The 17,517-nt window shown below is 38.3% G+C and overlaps 1 protein-coding gene across 1 annotated transcript; it reads right to left on the bottom strand.

Moving 5' to 3' along the window:
• On the bottom strand, positions 2,613–3,262 carry LOC109947278. The gene is made up of 2 exons (XM_020557206.1): positions 3,170–3,262; positions 2,613–3,110 (listed from the first exon to the last, which is right to left on the bottom strand). Exons 1-2 carry the CDS (start codon positions 3,260–3,262, stop codon positions 2,613–2,615), a joined length of 591 nt encoding a protein of 196 aa, XP_020412795.1.

Genomic DNA, 17,517 nt, shown 5'->3' with positions numbered 1-17,517 from the left:
CAAAGACTCAAAACAATACACAACTAAATTCCCAATATTGATCTCAGAGATAATCACCAACAGTTAACTAACTTCCAAGAAATAAGCAACATTAACTCAAGCCATTATCAAAGGGTTAACCAAACTTTAATTGAACAACTTGGAGTGTCGTGTGTGAAATAGCCAACATTAATATAACCACGACTTATGCTTCACAAAAGTTAAATAACCAAATAAGAACAAGCTTTAACTTCAATTCTCTCTCACCAACGATGTTCACTCCAATGAAAGCACTTGAAATTTGACTACGTAGTGTCACTCATATTGTGAGAAGAATCAAATCAATGGGATGTACTCACATAATTGAGATACAAGATCAAGACAAGAATAAAAGATCTCATGGAAAGATATCGCATACTTGAAGACATTTAAACCATCCGACCATGGTCCTTCCACACCTATTCTCCCCATGAGGAACCACACTTCTCCATGGATCAAGTAGGACTTTCACTAAGGTTGTAATAGGGCTTAGGGTGACGGGTGAAACAAAAAAAAATATGGATGAACAAATGAAGTCTAAGGGCTAAGTAAAGCTTTCCATGAAATTATAACATCTTGCACTTTAGCACACAACTTCATCTTGATACTGTCTTGAATTATTATTATTATTTTTTTCAGGCCTAACTCCATTAGCTTTCTAATCAACCCATGTAACAAGTGTTAGGCCAATAACTCCCAAGCTAGTTAGCTTTAGGGTATTAAGTGCAAAACACTCCTCGGGCTTAAAAACTACAGTTGAAAAGGCTTCGGAATCATACTTTTTTTATAATTATTAAAATAAAAAAAAATATTATATACACATGATTGAACAATTTGTGCAATTCTCCCTTAACCATGAAAGTGCTCTAAAAAGCTCCTTAAAAGGGTGTAGGATAAATATACAAAAGATTAAGGTGAAGAGAATTGGGTGAAGAATGATAAAGGCTTACATAAAAGGCACAAGGGGTTGACTAGGGATAAAAGTGATATGGGTTGGCTAGAAAGGCTCAAACAAACGAAACAAGCCCTATATCACTTCCTAGGATCCATGTGGTTCATGAAATATGCCTCAACAAGATAATGAAAGTAGTTCTAGCAAACAATTTAAACATCCTCAAGTACTTGACCCAAACAAAGAATAAGAGATCACAACGACTTGTAGACGAGAAAATTATATAATAGCATATAACACTCAAGAAAGAAAGGTATACGCTCAAAAGCTCACATAATAAGGGTTGTATAAGTCTACACTTGCCTTATTTGGGAATTTAAATCAAGTGGACTCCCCAATCGAAAATCATATAAATATGGCTATGTGCAGAAAGATTTACCAACTTTAATCATAAAACTAAGGCTAGCACAAAGATAATTTAAAGAATTAATGTCATGCTCACAATTCCTTGCAAGTCAATTGTCCATAAAATTCAATCTCATCAAGAATTGGGAAGTGACTACTGCAAACAAATAAAAACTAGACTCAAAGTAAAAGAAAATATTTCTAGGTTTTTATGACATTTTTCTTATTTTTTTTTTTTTTAAAGGAGAAACAAAATTAGAAACAAGGCAACAAAATAATGACAAAATAAAAATTTACCAAAAATTGAAAAGAATTGAGAACCAATCAACAAGACAATAAACTAATCCTACACATGAAAAGTGAAGCGGCGGCATAGACGATAAATCACCCACAACTTAAAATAAACATCGTCCCTCATGTGTAAAATAAAGAAACAAATTCATGGACAATCAATTAAAGCGGGAGAGGGTTGGAGGACTTCCCAGGTTTTCTAGGTGTGCGGAGGGGCAAGAATTTGTCGAAGTGAGAGGAGATAGACAAAGCAATGAACTCAAACACCCACTTGTGTCTTTGAATGCCAACTGACCCGTAATAGCTCCTAAAAGTCTGGAATGTGATGAAATTGGAACGAAATTGATTTGGATATGTAATCATAAAAATCTGGAAATTCGAATTTTCATGACGAAAAATCCGATGAACACCACCGCTAAAACCTCTTTGGTGACGAAAAATCCGAGCACCGCCGCTAAAACCTCTTTGGTGACAAAAAAAGCTTCGAATTCTAGGCAACACAACAACTGCTTTTTGTGTGTGTTTTAGGTCTTGTTTTGAGCTTCAAATCTTCCCAAAATGTAATGTAGGCCACCGAATACCCCCAAACCTGGTCCAAATCATCAAAATAACCATTCTAAACATGTTGGTGGCATCAGATTGACCTGAAAAACAGCAAAAAAGAAATTAGACAGAAATTCTAGTTTTGACCAAAATAAGAACATAAAAGCTATTTTTCTGTTTTCTGGCATCTGACTTCAACCAATTACCAAAAACAATTCTGTAACACATTTGAAACGTGCTGCAAACATCCTAGGGCAAGAAAAATGCACAAAATTTTCTTTATAACACAAAATCCTTTGTTTGATGATTTAAAACCTAACAAAAATGGAAACATGAAAATGGTATGAGAAATCACACATAAACTAAAAACAAAAGCGAAAATAAAAGTTAAGAATGCTTGGGTTGCCTCCCAAGAAGCGCTGTATTGAAAGTCTTGAGCTAGACTTAGCAAAGGGATAGGTGATTAAATGATGGGATCCTGCAAATTGATGGTGTCCTTGGCGAGATCATATGGAGCTTCATGGTAAGGCTTCAAGCGAAGCCCATTCACTTTGAAAGTATTTCCACTTTGAATATTTTGAATTTCTATAGTTCCATGTGGAAAAACTTGTACCACAAGATAAAGACCATACCAACGAGACTTAAGCTTCCCAGGGAACAGTTTTAGCTTGGAATTGAATAACAAAACCTTCTGACCTGGATGGAATTCCTTTCTAAGAATTGTACTATCATGAAACCTCTTAGTCTTTTCTTTATAAATCTTAGCATTCTCATAAGCCTCATTCCTCAATTCGTCAAGTTCATTCAATTGGAACTTTCTCTTTTCTCCAGCAACTTGATAATCAAAATTCAACTGCTTAATGGCCCAATATGCTTTGTGTTCAAGCTCCACAAGCAGATGGCATGCTTTTCCATAAACTAACCGAAAAGGGACATGCCAATTAGAGTCTTGAAGGCTGTTCTACATGCCCATAATGCATCATTAAGCTTCACACTCTAGTCTTTTCTCAAAGAACAAACTGTTTTCTCCAAAATCCGTTTGAGCTCTTTATTTGAAATTTCAACTTTGCTGGATGTTTGAGGATGATAGGCTATTGCAACTCTGTGAGTCATGTTATATTTTGCAAGCAGAGCAGAAAAGCACGGTTGATAACGTTTGTGCCCTCATCACTGATTATAGCTCGAGGAATTCCAAATCTGGGAAAAATGGTTCCTTGAAGAAAACTCGTTACAACTAAGGCTTTGTTTGTTGGAGATGCAATGGCTTCAACCCACTTGGATACATAATCAACAACCGCTAAAATTTACTAGTTACTATGAGATGGAGGGAAAGGTCCCATGAAATCTATACCCCAGACATCAAATAGTTCCACAATTAAGATACTTTTTTTAGGCATTTCATTCCGACGAGACTGATTTTCAACTCTCTAACATTTATCACACACTTGGCAACAGTGATAAGCATCTTTAAACAATGTTGGCCAGAAAAGACCACTTTGAAGAATTTTGGCTGCAGTTGGCTTGGGACCGAAATGACCTCCACAACCATAATGATGAGAGAATTTCAAAATACTGCCTTACTCCTCTGCAGGCACACATCTTCAAATAATCTGATCTGGACAGTGCTTGTAAAGGTAGGGATCATCCCAAAAGTAGTACTTCACAGTAGCTAAAAACTTCTTCCTCTATTGATATGTGAAATCCTCCAGAACTACCCCACAGGTGAGATAGTTAACTATGTCTACATACCATGGTAGTGTAGAACTAATGGTGAAGAGTTGCTCATCTGGAAATGTCTCTTGCAAAGGAAGTAAATTGTTTTCTTCATCGTGAGTGTGAACTAATCTAGACAAATGGTATGCTACAACATTTTCGGACCCTTTTTTGTCTCTAATCTCCAAATCAAATTCTTGCAATAGAAGCACCCATCTAATCAATCTCGGCTTGGCATCTTTTTTTGACAACAAGTATTTGAGGGCTCCATGGTCAGTGTAAATAATCACTTTGGAACCAACTAAATAGGAACAAAACCTCTCCACAAAAAAAAAAAAAAAATCATAGCAAGGAGCTCTTTTTCTGTGGTTGAATAATTAAGTTGAGCATCATTTAAGGTGCGGCTTGCATAATATATAACATGAGGCATATTATCCTTCCTCTGGCCAAGAACAACACCTAAAGCATTGTTTGATGCATCACACACCAATTCAAATGGTAAATCCCAATCTGGAGCTTGCATAATTGGCGCAGAAGTAAGAAGCTTCTTCAATGTGTTGAAGGCTTCAAGGCAAGCTTCATTAAACACAAATGGCACGTCTTTGGCTAGAAGATAACATAGAGGGCTGGTGTTTTTTGAAAAGTCTTTAATGAACCTTCTATAGAAACCAGCTTGACTAAGAAAACTTCAGATGTCCTTCACTAAGTTGGCGGTGGAAGCTTTGCAATCAAATCTATCTTGGCTTTATCAACTTCGAAACCTTTACTTGAAATCAAATGACCAAGTACAATTCCATGCTTCACCATAAAGTGGCATTTTTCCCAATTTAGAATTAAATTGATCTCTTTGCATCTTTCCAAAACTAAACTGAGATGTTCTAAACATTGATCAAAGGAATTACCAGACATTAAGAAGTCGTCCATGAACACCTCAATAATCCTTTCCACCATATTTGAGAAGATGCTCATCATGCATCTTTGGAATGTAGTTGGTGTATTGCACAATCCAAAGGTCATGCGCCTGTAGACAAAAGTGCCAAAAGGACATGTCAAGGTGGTCTTTTCTTGATCTTCTGGAGCAACGGGAATCTGATTATAGCCTGAGTAACCATCAAGGAAGCAGTAGCGAGAATGCTCGGCCAATCTTTCAAGCATCTGATCCATAAATGGAAGGGGAAAATGATCTTTCCTTGTTACAACATTCAACTTCCTGTAGTCAATACAAACTCTCCAACCTGTAGTCAACCTTGTAGGCACCAATTCATTGTTGTCATTTTGAACTACAGTAATTCTAGACTTTTTTGCACCACTTGTGTAGGACTCACCCATGCACTATCTGAAATTGGATATATCACGCAAAATCAAGTAGCTTCATGACCTCACCTCTGACTATTTCCTTGATATTGGGATTGAGACTCCTTTGAACTCCAATAGTCGGTGTAACATCTGCTTCTAACAAAATTCTATGCATACACGTGGCGGGACTAATACCTTTAATGTCTGCAATACTCCATCCAATGGTTGTCTTGTGTTTCCTAAGAACTCTTAACAATTTATCCTCCTCAGTCTCATTCAAATCTGCTGCAATGATTACTGGTAACGTGTTTGAGGCTCCCAAATATGCATATTTAAGATGAACTGGTAATGATTTGAGTTCCAGCTTTGGTGGTTGCTCAATGGAAGGTGGGATAGGCGGCTTGGCTAGACCTAGAGCTTCAAACGAGTGGCGCCTAATTGGATACTGAATTGGAGCTTTATCAAGTGCGGCAATGAGCTCTAACATGTCATCTTCCCCTTCCAAGCACTCTTTTGGACTAGTGAGGAAAGCTTGAACAATATCTGAAGTTGAATTTCTCAAGAACGCAGATTACACTACCTCATCAATGACCTCAATGCGAAAACACTCCTCTTCGTTATGTGGTTTCTTGGAAACATCAAACAATTTAAAAACCACTGATTCATCCATAATGCGTAAGGTGAGGGTGCCTTCTTCAATGTCAATTAAGGTTCGAGTAGTGGCCGTGAAAGGTCTTCCAAATATCAAAGGTACATCCTTGTCTTCTTCCATGTCCAAGACTACAGAGTCCACTGGCAGGTAGAACCGGTCCACTTTGATGATGACATCCTCCAGAACTCCAAGTGGGTAAGTGATTGACCTATCTGCAAGCTGCAATGTCATAGAAGTTGGCCTGAGTTCTCCTTTTCCTAGTTTTTGAAAAACATAGAAAGGCATCAAATTAATGCTAGCTTCTAAATCAATTAAAACTTTTTCAAAATGAGAATTTTCAATTTTGCAAGAAATTGTAAAACTCCCTGGATCTTGCTTTTTAAGTGGTAATTTCTTGAGGAGCACATCGCTACATTGCTCTGTAAGTATGACCTTCTCATGCTCTATTAACTTCTTCTTATTGCTACTCAAATCCTTCAATAGTTTGGCATATGATGGTATGGATTTGATTGCATCAAGTAGTGGCAGTAATTTGCACTTCAGTAAGTGTCTTCATGAAATCTAGCATTTGTTGGTCCTTGGTAGCACGTTGACTTTTTTGAGGAAAAGGGAATGCGGAGTGTATGGTGGCTTGTCAAAGGGAGCAAACAAAGTAACAAGGCCCCGAGCATTGCTTTCCTAAGAATTAGGCTTTGGTGCAAGGGCTGGCGCTTCTAGCATAGCATATGGCACTGTGGCATTAGATGGCACATGTTGCGTATCTTTCTCAATCTGAACTTCCTTGTCTTCAAAATCAATGTTTGGCCTACTGTCATAACTTTTTCCAGTTCTGAGGGTCTTTATAGCCTTGAGGTGCTCTTGATTTCTTGGGTTCTCTTTAAGTTGGCTAGGGAATCTTCCTTTTTCACGATCATTAACCTAATTAGCCCACTGACCCAGCTGAATTTCCAACTTTGAAATAGCACTCTGATTTTGTAATAATTGAGTCACAACTTAGATTGCTATCGTTCAAGAGTATGGCCATCATTTGCTCTAAAGTAGATACTTTTGCTTCTGAATGGGATGACTGAGTCTGACTTGTGGCTGGCTGAGGCTGGCGAGATTGTTGTTGTCCCCCCCCCCCCCCCCCAATCTTTGGATGATTCCTCCACCCAGGATTCTAAGTGAATGAAAATGGGTCATTCTTTGGCACTTTGAAAGTATTCAAAGCATTAACATGCTCTTCAACAAGCTCTGGAAAGGTTGCTTTACTTGGCCATTGAGTAATATCAGTGTTTCTTCACTACAAATGGCCCATACTCGTGACGTTGTAGCAACTGATGAACCCCGCATCATGGCTTCAATATTTCTCTTCAAACCAGCAATTTGAGCAGAGACATTAGGAGTGGCTTGATTGATTTCAAAAACACCTCTTTTCTGAGTATTATTTTCAGACCATTGCTGAGAGTTTGTAGCAAGCATATCATATAATTCATAGGCTTGTCTAGTTGTCTTTTCCATTAAAGATCCTCCTGCATAAGCATTCACATTGCTTTGTGTAATTGCATTGAGACATCATAAAATATCTACATTTGAAGCTCGCTATCTAGGCCATGATGTGACACTTCATGAACAACTTGCAAATTCTATCCCATGTTTCATGGAATGCTTCTCTTGGTTTTTGTGAAAATGCCAAGATCTCTTACTTCAATGCTAGTGTTTTTGAGAGCAAAAATTTCTCTTGGAGCTAGTCTCAAGTGGTAATACTATTAGCAGGCAATGAGTACAGCCATGCTTTGGCTCTGTCTTTTAGAGTGTAAGTAAACAATCTGAGCTTCATGCACTTAGGTTCCATGCCCTTAATAATTATGTTTTCCACGGCTTCAAGGTATAACTAAAGATGCATATGAGGATCATCCTAGGGAAGGACGTGAAAAGATGGTAGCAAGTTCAGAATCCATGGCTTCAACTCAAATTGAGTTCCCTCTTTAACTTCAGGATAAACGATGCATGTAGGTGAATTGTTGGCCCTAGCAGAGAGAGAGCTTTTCAAGGGCTGACCGGCTTTCAAAATCGTCAATGCCATTGAGGTGGTGCGTTGTCTTGGTGGGGTAGGCACAGAACCCTTAGTGGCACTAATTAATCCGTCCATGTGAGTAGTAGAAGCTGAAACTTGTTGTAAATAATATTGGTGAAGCCCACATAAAGAGAAATGATGGAAGAAAAATGATGGTGTTGAGTATGGTAGTCAAAAGAAGAAATGATGGTGTTAGAAGTGGGATGATTAGTCAAAAGATGAAATTATAATGTTGGGGAGAATTCATTATGTCTCCATTAGAAGCCTTTTACTTTGCCTATAAATAGGCTTTCTCATTCACTTGTAAGATACACCAAAATGAAGAGAAGAAAGAGTGAGGAAAGAAAGAAAGGAAGAGAAGGAAGAAAGAGGGTGAGTAAGTAGAGAGAAAAATAGAGTGGAGAGAAATTTCTCCAAGAGAGAAAAATTAGTCAGCCACATATATTGTAAACACAAAAGTTGTAGCCCTATTATTTTACATAGTGGAAAAGTTACTACTGCTGCTCTCCGGGGACGTAGGCATAGCCGAACCTCGTTAAATACTGTGTCTCATCTACTTTACGTGCAGCTCAATATTAGCACATATCCCAGTTATTTTACAACACGTTATCAGCACGAGAAGCTCTCAGGTATAATTTTTGTGCTGCACTATTATCTATACTACTAACTATTATGTTGATGTAAAGAAGAAAAGCCAACATGATGTGTCTAGCTTTCCACTAATATATCAGTATAATAATATTATATTATTTGATTGTGGTGTTGATATGAACCCACAAATAATTGTCTTTACTTTTATTTAAATGTATGGAGCAGAATTAGTGCCCATACAAGCACGTTTACTTTATCGCAAATTTACCTTTACTTCAAGTATGATGTAGAATTAACCCTCATACTTTATGAAATTACTTTACTGTACATTATTTACTGTATGGTGTAGGTTTATTACCCATACAACATTATCTATTTAAAAGGGTGGTGCGGGTTTATCGTCCATGCCTTTACTTTTATTTAAATGTATGGAGCAGAATTAGTGCCCATACAAGCACGTTTACTTTATCGCAAATTTACTTTTACTTAAAGTATGATGTGGAATTAACCCTCATACTTTATGAATTTACTTTACCGCACATTTAATTTTATTTAAGATATGGTGCGGAATTAACGTCCATATAGCAAGCAATTTATTTTATCGCACATTTACTTTTACTTAAAGTATGATGAGGAATTAACCCTCATACTTTATGAATTTACTTTACCACACATTTACTTTTACTTAAAGTATGATGAGGAATTAACCCTCATACTTTATGAATTTACTTTACCGCACATTTACTTTTATTTAACGTATGGTGCGGGTTTATTGTCCATACAAGCAATTCATTTACCAATAATTTAATTTACAAGTAATTTATTTTATGGATTAATTGTGTGGTATGATGAGTTTTTTTTTTACAAGGATACAGATCAGAACCAGAAGTTTCTTGATCCTCATCATACAACTACATCAGGACGTGAAGATCCTTGATGATGATATTGATATGAGAGCTGGCAGTCTCTCCAGTACTATATTTGTAAACATGTGATCGGACTTGAGGGTCCTTGATTCTTGATATGTAAATAAGGACCTGGGGTTCCTTAAATGATGTAACAGTATTATATTGGTTAATAGTGCCGTACACATGAAAATAACTGTATTGGCAAATGTACTGTACACATGAATAGTGTCGTATACATGAATAGTGATGTATGCATAAATATTTACCATTTTGGGTAAACTGTCACTATTCAAAAAGGGAACCTGCAGTTCCTTAAACTCATGGATGAGCAATTAAATAAGATGCCAGAAGTTCCTCAAGATATGGACAATTATGTAAGGGCTTGAAGTTTAGAAATATGTGCAGAAAATTGTAAAAATGTCCATACCATGAAAATATGTGATTTTGGCTTGAGGTTCAAAATCTAACAGTGTTGAGAACCTGAAGTTCCAACAATTAAATGGACAACCCTTGAGGTATTATTGCAAATTGTGGTACGCCACATATTTCTTTGGCATAAGAGAATGATGAATTTAATAAAGTTCGATTTTGTTATAATCGACACCTCAAGGAAGAAATATATTTTGTGAATTCCGGTTGTTAAGAATACACCGTGAAATAGATAATATCAATATAAACCTCAAATGATGAATTGAGGCTCCCCACATATTTTGATATATCTGGGCCGGAAGCACATGGATTCAAATATATGAGAAATCCCGAATTTGAGATTGTGGGTATATAGTAGTTAATGCTCTTCACTACTATATTACGATATTATCGTAGCTTTTACTCAATTCATATTTCATGTCCATTTGAGAAGGGCAAATAAATTCTGAGTTTTGTGTTTAGCCCAGGCCAAAAGTTCCATACGTTGAAATATGAAATTTGGGAGAGTCGATGTGGTTATTTGAACCTATAAGGAACAAGGTTCCAAACCGTCATTTTGAAAAGACGTAAAAACCACAGGTGCAAGTTTAAGAATGTGCGCAATTATTATTACAGGAACATACAACAGATAGATTTTTTCCACCTGCAATGAAGGTGCAGGCCCTGTAAAATCTATAAAATTACATTACGTTCTGGAAGCCTCTGAAGGAAGAGGACGGCGCCTCTTAAGCTTAGCCATGAGCTTCTCGTGGTCTCCCAAAATTCTCTCATTGGAGACCTGCAGCATGTCCAGCCTTCTCAGTGTATCAACAGAGTACGAACTCACCAGTTTCAACAAGGCATTATTCTCTCCTTTAAGTTTCTCAACCTGCTGTTGAGACTCATGAAGCATTCTTTGGAGAGACGAATTTTCAGTTGTTAACCTATCAACCTCGTTTGCTCTGGCACACAAACGATCAGCCATGTTAGAAACAGAAGCAGCACTCTGAATGCTAAAAGCCATTGAGTCATCAATAGCCTCTTCCTCTGATCTCCCTGTTAACAGCATTTCATCCATTGGAGTAATAACATTCCTAGCTACTATGACAGCAGTAGCATCATTCATCATCACAGAATCATTAACTGTGAGATGACGATTTTGGGATATAAAGGATGGACGCCAAACTTTGGCGTCACTGGTTGTTGTGGGAGTATCATTCAAATTGAAATAATTTGGGCAGGAAGAAGAGGAAGCCATTTTTAAGAAGGTTTCGAAGAAAGTCTTAAGAAAACTAAAGTTTCAGAAAATGAAGGAAGTTAAGTTGAAACGCAGTTACTCCAATCAAGTTTTGCAAAGGCAATATCTATAGGAGGAAATATGGCTACAGTTTTTCAGGATCCCAATATCTTTTCGGATCCCCATATTCTCTTTTTCTTTTCCAGATTCCAAAACTTCACGTGGCCTCCATTAATGTTTGTCGGCACTTTCGGCATTTTCAAAGTATTATTTTCGTCAAAAGCCGATCTTGCTTTGCGGATTTCACGGAGCTATTTTTTCAAAAGCACCCCGAGAATCTCGCAATTTTCCTATGGTTAATTTGAAATTCACCGATTCTACCTATTCCTCTTATTTGTGTATAAATGTGTTACTAACGAAATTTTCTTTGCAGAAGACATCCAGTTTTTCTCCATACCTAGTGATGCGATATCTACTTATTTTTCTTATCAGTGAGCACTCAATATGCCCGAGAAGCAAGACTATCTCTGATCATCCATTCAGGAAGCGAGACTATCCCTGATCACGTTTCCGCCACATCCGGGAACTGTGAAGGCAACCTTATGCTCTAATCTCCGGAAGTTCTTCTAGACTAGAAGAAATGAGAGCTTGTTGTTTGCTCCCACCAGCTTCCTTCCTTGATTGCTGAGCTTGTTGTCTGCTCCCACCAGCGTCCTTCCCTGATTGCTTACCTTCTCTTGGAATCAATATCACAATTTTTTTGCATTTTTTCTCTTTTTGTAACTCTCTGTTCATAAGGGATTTTATTTCTTTAGAATGAACATCTGAAGAAAGAATCCATGAAGTGATCCTAACTCTGAGGGTTATTTGTTTTTGACAGAGAAAAGAATTGTGATTTTGCTCTTGCAGGATATAACTAGATCATCAAGCGCTACATTTACTGGGCCGATACGAGCTTGAATGATACTTGAGAAAAGTTTCTCCCACCTAAGGATGTAAGCAATATTTGTGTTATTATATGCTTATATACTTATTTGATATTTTATCTTGAAAGGTAACCAAATGGGGAGATAAGTCTGTTCCAAAAGAATGGCTTGTATGTATCCATGAATTATTAATGCAAATTTTACAGATTGCAAGTTGGATACATTGATAATACACTGCACAGATTAAAGTCCCATAAGAACAGAATATGGGTATAGCAGTGATCAATATGATGCACGCCTGTTGCGTAGCAAATGATGTGGATTGAAGTCCCGAAAGGACAATCCTTTTAGATGTCAATATTGATATTGTGCACGCCTAATGCGTAGCAAATTATATGGGTTAAAGTCCCATAATATGGGTTAAGGTCCCAGAAATTAATTGACATGTATGTATTAATCTGTGGCATGCCTGCAGCATGACAGATATATGGGTTCTAAATGTTCCAACTCCTTAAATAGAGATTATCCACGCCCTACTGCAAAATAACGCTCCATTGGAGGTTATAATCCACATTCTCACATCATAAAAGCCCCCTGAAGTGGCTTGGGTACCCAAAGGCAAATAAATGCTTATAATTGATGCATGCGCATGCACATGAGAATGGTGGGATCATGAATTGATGAATGACAATTTTTGGTTTTGGAGTAGCTACTCAAATCATCAATGGGCTGTGTTGATTGGAACCACGTTCAATTATTAAATGTCGACAATATCATTGGCCAAAATGGAATGAGGTAATTCCATTATAGATGAGAATGAACGTGAAAGAACAAACCCACAATACAAACCCCAAAATTTGTTAATACTGAAAGTTATACTTGGGTGTTCGGAATAAAAGGGAATATGCCTACTTTGTATGACACAATGTTTCTGGCAGAAACAAGGAATGTTGGGTTTTCTCCATATTTACAGATTCAATTGTGCCTCCTTATTGCACATTTACGGAGACCAACATGTTATCTTTAAGGGTTATTAAATGCACGGAGCATATCACTAGTAGTGATTCCCTAGAGATGTATAAATAGCTGGGTTAAAGCTATATAATGTGTCATAAAGTTTAATCCCTTTAAACAAAATCCTTGAAAGGATTGAAATTGCATGAAGCAAATCCCTGAAGGACATGTGCCTGAAGCACAAAATCTGTACTCAATACTAATGTGCATAAATTGTCTCAGTGAGTACATGGATTATAATGTGTTTGCAACACATTAAAGCTTCTGAAGAGTTCAAGAAATATTTGTCTCGACTTAAGGATCGAGCATTATGCCAACGAGATTCTTGCTTATACTAAGAAAGTATTGAAGCATTTTTATGAGGATTATCCGTTGGACACTTTAATGATTTTCCGGAAGTATATTGGACCGGACATCATATTTTCCAGATAGGGCTCAACTCCATCACCATCATTTTGGGATGATGTGAGGTATATTTGATGCTATCTCCGCATAACACCATGTACGGGCATATTCTTTTAAGTGAACTTACAAATAGCCCAAGTTTTGTTAGAAACGCGGACTCTGAAAATTTCTATGATTTACATAGAGATAGCTCACTGGAAATATATTTACTTACTCAACTACGAGAATTATTAATGGCTATATCCTCCACTCACTCCGAAAGATTCTCACTCCAAAAGATAGTCATGAAGACATCAGGGGGAGCATCCAGAACTATGCTGCACTGATTACTGTAATCTTCTTCATTCCATCAGTTTTCTACCTCATTGGGTTTTCTCCAAGCAAATCTTTAATGATGCAACCGACATGTCATTTGTGGTCTCCAAGGGGAGTGTTGTAAATAATATTGGTGAAGCCCACATAAAGAGAAATGATGGAAGAAAAATGATGGTGTTGAGTATGGTAGTCAAAAGAAGAAATGATGGTGTTAGAAGTGGGATGATTAGTCAAAAGATGAAATTATAATGTTGGGGAGAATTCATTATGTCTCCATTAGCAGCCTTTTACTTTGCCTATAAATAGGCTTGCTCATTCACTTGTAAGATACACCAAAATGAAGAGAAGAAGGAGTGAGGAAAGAAAGAAAGGAAGAGAAGGAAGAAAGAGGGTGAGTAAGTAGAGAGAAAAATAGAGTGGAGAGAAATTTCTCCAAGAGAGAAAAATTAGTGAGCCACATATATTGTAAACACTAAAGTTGTAGCCCTATTATTTTACATAGTGGAAAAGTTACTACAGCTGCTCTCCGGGGACGTAGGCATAGCCGAACCTCGTTAAATACTGTGTCTCATCTACTTTACGTGCAGCTCAATATTCGCACATATCCCAGTTATTTTACAACAAAACTTTGTTTCTTGCGTTCTTCCTTGTTGTTTTTTCAAGCTCAAAGTCGTACGGAGCAAGATTTGGGTTTTTGGATCTTGTGCTCCTACTCACCATAAACTACACGAGACACAAGACTAATTAATAAACTAAAATAAAATAAAATAAACAAAGTAAAGTACTTACCATAAACTAAATAATAATTAATTTTCAGTCCCCAGCAACGGCACCAAAAATTGTGATAGGATTTTAGCCACCTGCAAAACAGAGGTTAAAATGCTATATATACTGGCAATAGAACATGGCTCTTATTCGTATAGCAAAGGTAAATATGAGGTCATTCCCACGAAGACTGAAGTCAATTTAAAAGATGCACTAAATACTTGACTTGTAAATCAATGAATTATTATTTTTGGATTCAACGCGAATAAAATAAAACACAAATTGGAAAGACAGTTTTGAAGGATTATTAATTGGTTGAGAAAATCAGGAGGATAATACACTAACGCTAGGCGTCCACCACAAGCAATCCAATATAGCACTTTTGTTCATTCATCCATTAAGAGGAAATTTCATATTGAAGATTGGTTACCTTACGTTTATTCTCCCTATGGCATTTAGGCTAGAATAACTCCTACAACATGCAATCTCCCTATGGTATTTAGGCTAGATATAAACATGAAGAGTACGATGGGCACGAGTAACCAAATCAATCATGTAATTCTTATAGCATGGCATTTACCCTAAGTAATCACACCTTTTAATTGCAAGAAGCTTACTCAAAATCAGTGTGGCATTCACTCAACTTAGTCATATACCATAATGGTGATCAAGCATCAAAGCACATAACCAGTATAACACTCGGCAATTAAAGTTCAAACACAAAATCACATTAATGGATAAATAAACTTACAGTACTATATCATGATGCTAGGGCTTAACCCTGCCCTAGATTAAAGTTTAGTTACACATTAACATAATTAAAAACATAGAAAATAATATTATAAGAGTGAAGGAAGAAACCCTGAAATACAATGTCGTACACACACGCCTAGAACCGTATTCTCCTCTTGATGAACAGTCATCAAAAGTCCTTTCCCTTCTTTTTGACCTAGGCTTTTCTTTTTATATGATCTCTGTGGGAGCATATATTTTCGTCTCCAATTAGGGCACGCCACGTGGAAAAGAAGATTATCTCTTTAATTAATTAATTAAACCAGTTTATCTGGCTAATTAATTAATTGGGATAAATATCTTAATTAATATGATATTATCTTTATTTAAAGAGATAATATCATTAATTAAGATATTATCCTAATAAAGAGAAGATAATATCATTTAAATCAGATATTATCTTTTTAAGAGATAATATCATTTAATTCAGATATTATCTTCTTAAGAGATAATATATATTTAATTCAGATATTATCAGGCCCAACTGGATTCCTACGAAACCCTAGCCCCGAGGCTCCTATAAATAGACGACCTCATTCATCATTCAAGGTACATCTAAACCTACTCCTTATACCCGAGAAAAATACCTGAAGCTCTCTCTCCCTCTCCATTCTCCATATTTTCTCCCCACGGCTCCGGCCACCACACACGGCTCCGGCCACCCGGTTTACACCATACATAAAACTCTGTACCCTTTGCTTAGCTATTGTTTTCCTACAAACACTCGAACTAACTTAGGCATCGGAGGGCCTTTGGCCAACACCCCCCGGGTGTGGTCTATTTACTCCAGTCTTTTTTACAGGAATCGAGGAAGAGAGAGAAGGAAGATCGAAGGTTGAAGGATCTAGAAGCGAATATTCTCCCGTGAGATTATTTGCACAAACATTTGGTGCTTTCATTGAGAGTGCGAGTTATACTCAACGCGTGCTCAAGGAATCCGTTCCTCCTATTTTCCAATCCACCGAAGCCTTCCAAACAACCATGGTTGGAAGCAAGCGCACGAGGAGCAAAACCGCCGCTATGGCTCAATCCGTGACGGCCCAAAGCTACTCCTCCCACGATCCCGTGATCGACATGGCGGCCCCACCACCTCTCGCCGCCATGAACCCTCAACAGCCACCCCGTGTGACTGGAACCACCGTACCGGCCTCCGCCGCCGTCGTACCGTCTCAAGGCCCCATGGCCGGACCTAGCCACCTTCATAGCACCACCGTTGAGCATGGTGGAACCTCACATCCAGTTGGGCTCACTACCACCGTCGACTTTGGCCCAATCTTGGAGCAACTTCAACCATTCCCTCCATTGCCTCCACGCTCGACGCATGCTCCCACGCACACATCCAACGAAAACCTAGCCCGTGTGCAATTAGGCTCTACACATTTCTCTCCTCCCGATCCACGAAGTCAAGCAGACCTTAATCTGAGAGTTGACCAGCTAACTCAGAGAATGGACGACCAAAACAATTTGATGAGGCAATTCCTCAATCAAATAAATTTGGCTCAAAACCTTGGCCTTGGACAACAGGGCGAAGAGAGAAGGATAAACGAACGCGCCGATAGGCAGTTCGGTGGGAACCAAGCAGGTCGAGCAGGAGTAAGCAGACAAGGAAATGCGCAACAACGAGATCAGCTAGCGGACATGTCGCAAGCATCCGCAAGCCACACTCAGAGCAGACGAAGTTTCCCATCCAGATTGAATTTAGGGACCAACGTGCGCGATAGGCTGGGCCCAAGACCTGACATCCACGCTCGCCTGGGCCAGCATGAAGACGTTCATGAAAGGCTAGGCTCCCAGGGAGGTCAACTTGACGGCCATCGAGACGAGGATCGAGAGGAAAGGCGCTCTGCTGCCGCTCACAGAGAAATATTCACGAAAGGATAGGCCCCCAGGGAGGTCAACTCGACAATCATCACAATGAGGACCGTGAAGAAAGGCGCTCCACTACTCGCTCTCGAAGAACCAATTCTCGTCGCCAAACTACTGGAAATCCCTCGCAAGCGCAGTCCACCAACACGCCGTCTAGACAGCGCAACCGAGGAGGTCGACCCTCGCAAGCCAATGAGGAAGTCAATCAGCATCGCCTAAATCACGAAGGTCATCAACATGACCGACTAGCCATGCGTGCAGAAGACGTTGAGAAGCTTGTGAATAACCGACTTCGAGACTTAAAGATTGGCGGAAATTTCGAAGACGCACTACGCATTGAGGTAGACCAAGCAAACTCCTCACCTTTCACCGCCAAAATCGAGCAGGCTCCCCCCCCAAAAAGATTCTCAACGCCCTCTTTCAC

This window comes from Prunus persica, chromosome G2, assembly GCF_000346465.2.
Source record: "Prunus persica cultivar Lovell chromosome G2, Prunus_persica_NCBIv2, whole genome shotgun sequence".
Classification (NCBI taxonomy): domain Eukaryota; kingdom Viridiplantae; phylum Streptophyta; class Magnoliopsida; order Rosales; family Rosaceae; genus Prunus; species Prunus persica.
Note: the sequence above shows the minus strand (reverse complement) of the source record. Positions and strands in the feature narration are given on the sequence as shown.

What these genes read in the sequence shown, in the direction of transcription:
- LOC109947278 (XM_020557206.1), bottom strand. Translation starts at nt 3,262, where the DNA reads ATGACTCACAGAGTTGCAATAGCCTATCATCCTCAAACATCCAGCAAA. An exon ending in AACGGATTTTGGAGAAAACA is followed by an intron (nt 3,111 to 3,169) that starts GTTTGTTCTTTG and finishes ATGGGCATGTAG; the next exon opens with AACAGCCTTCAAGACTCTAA.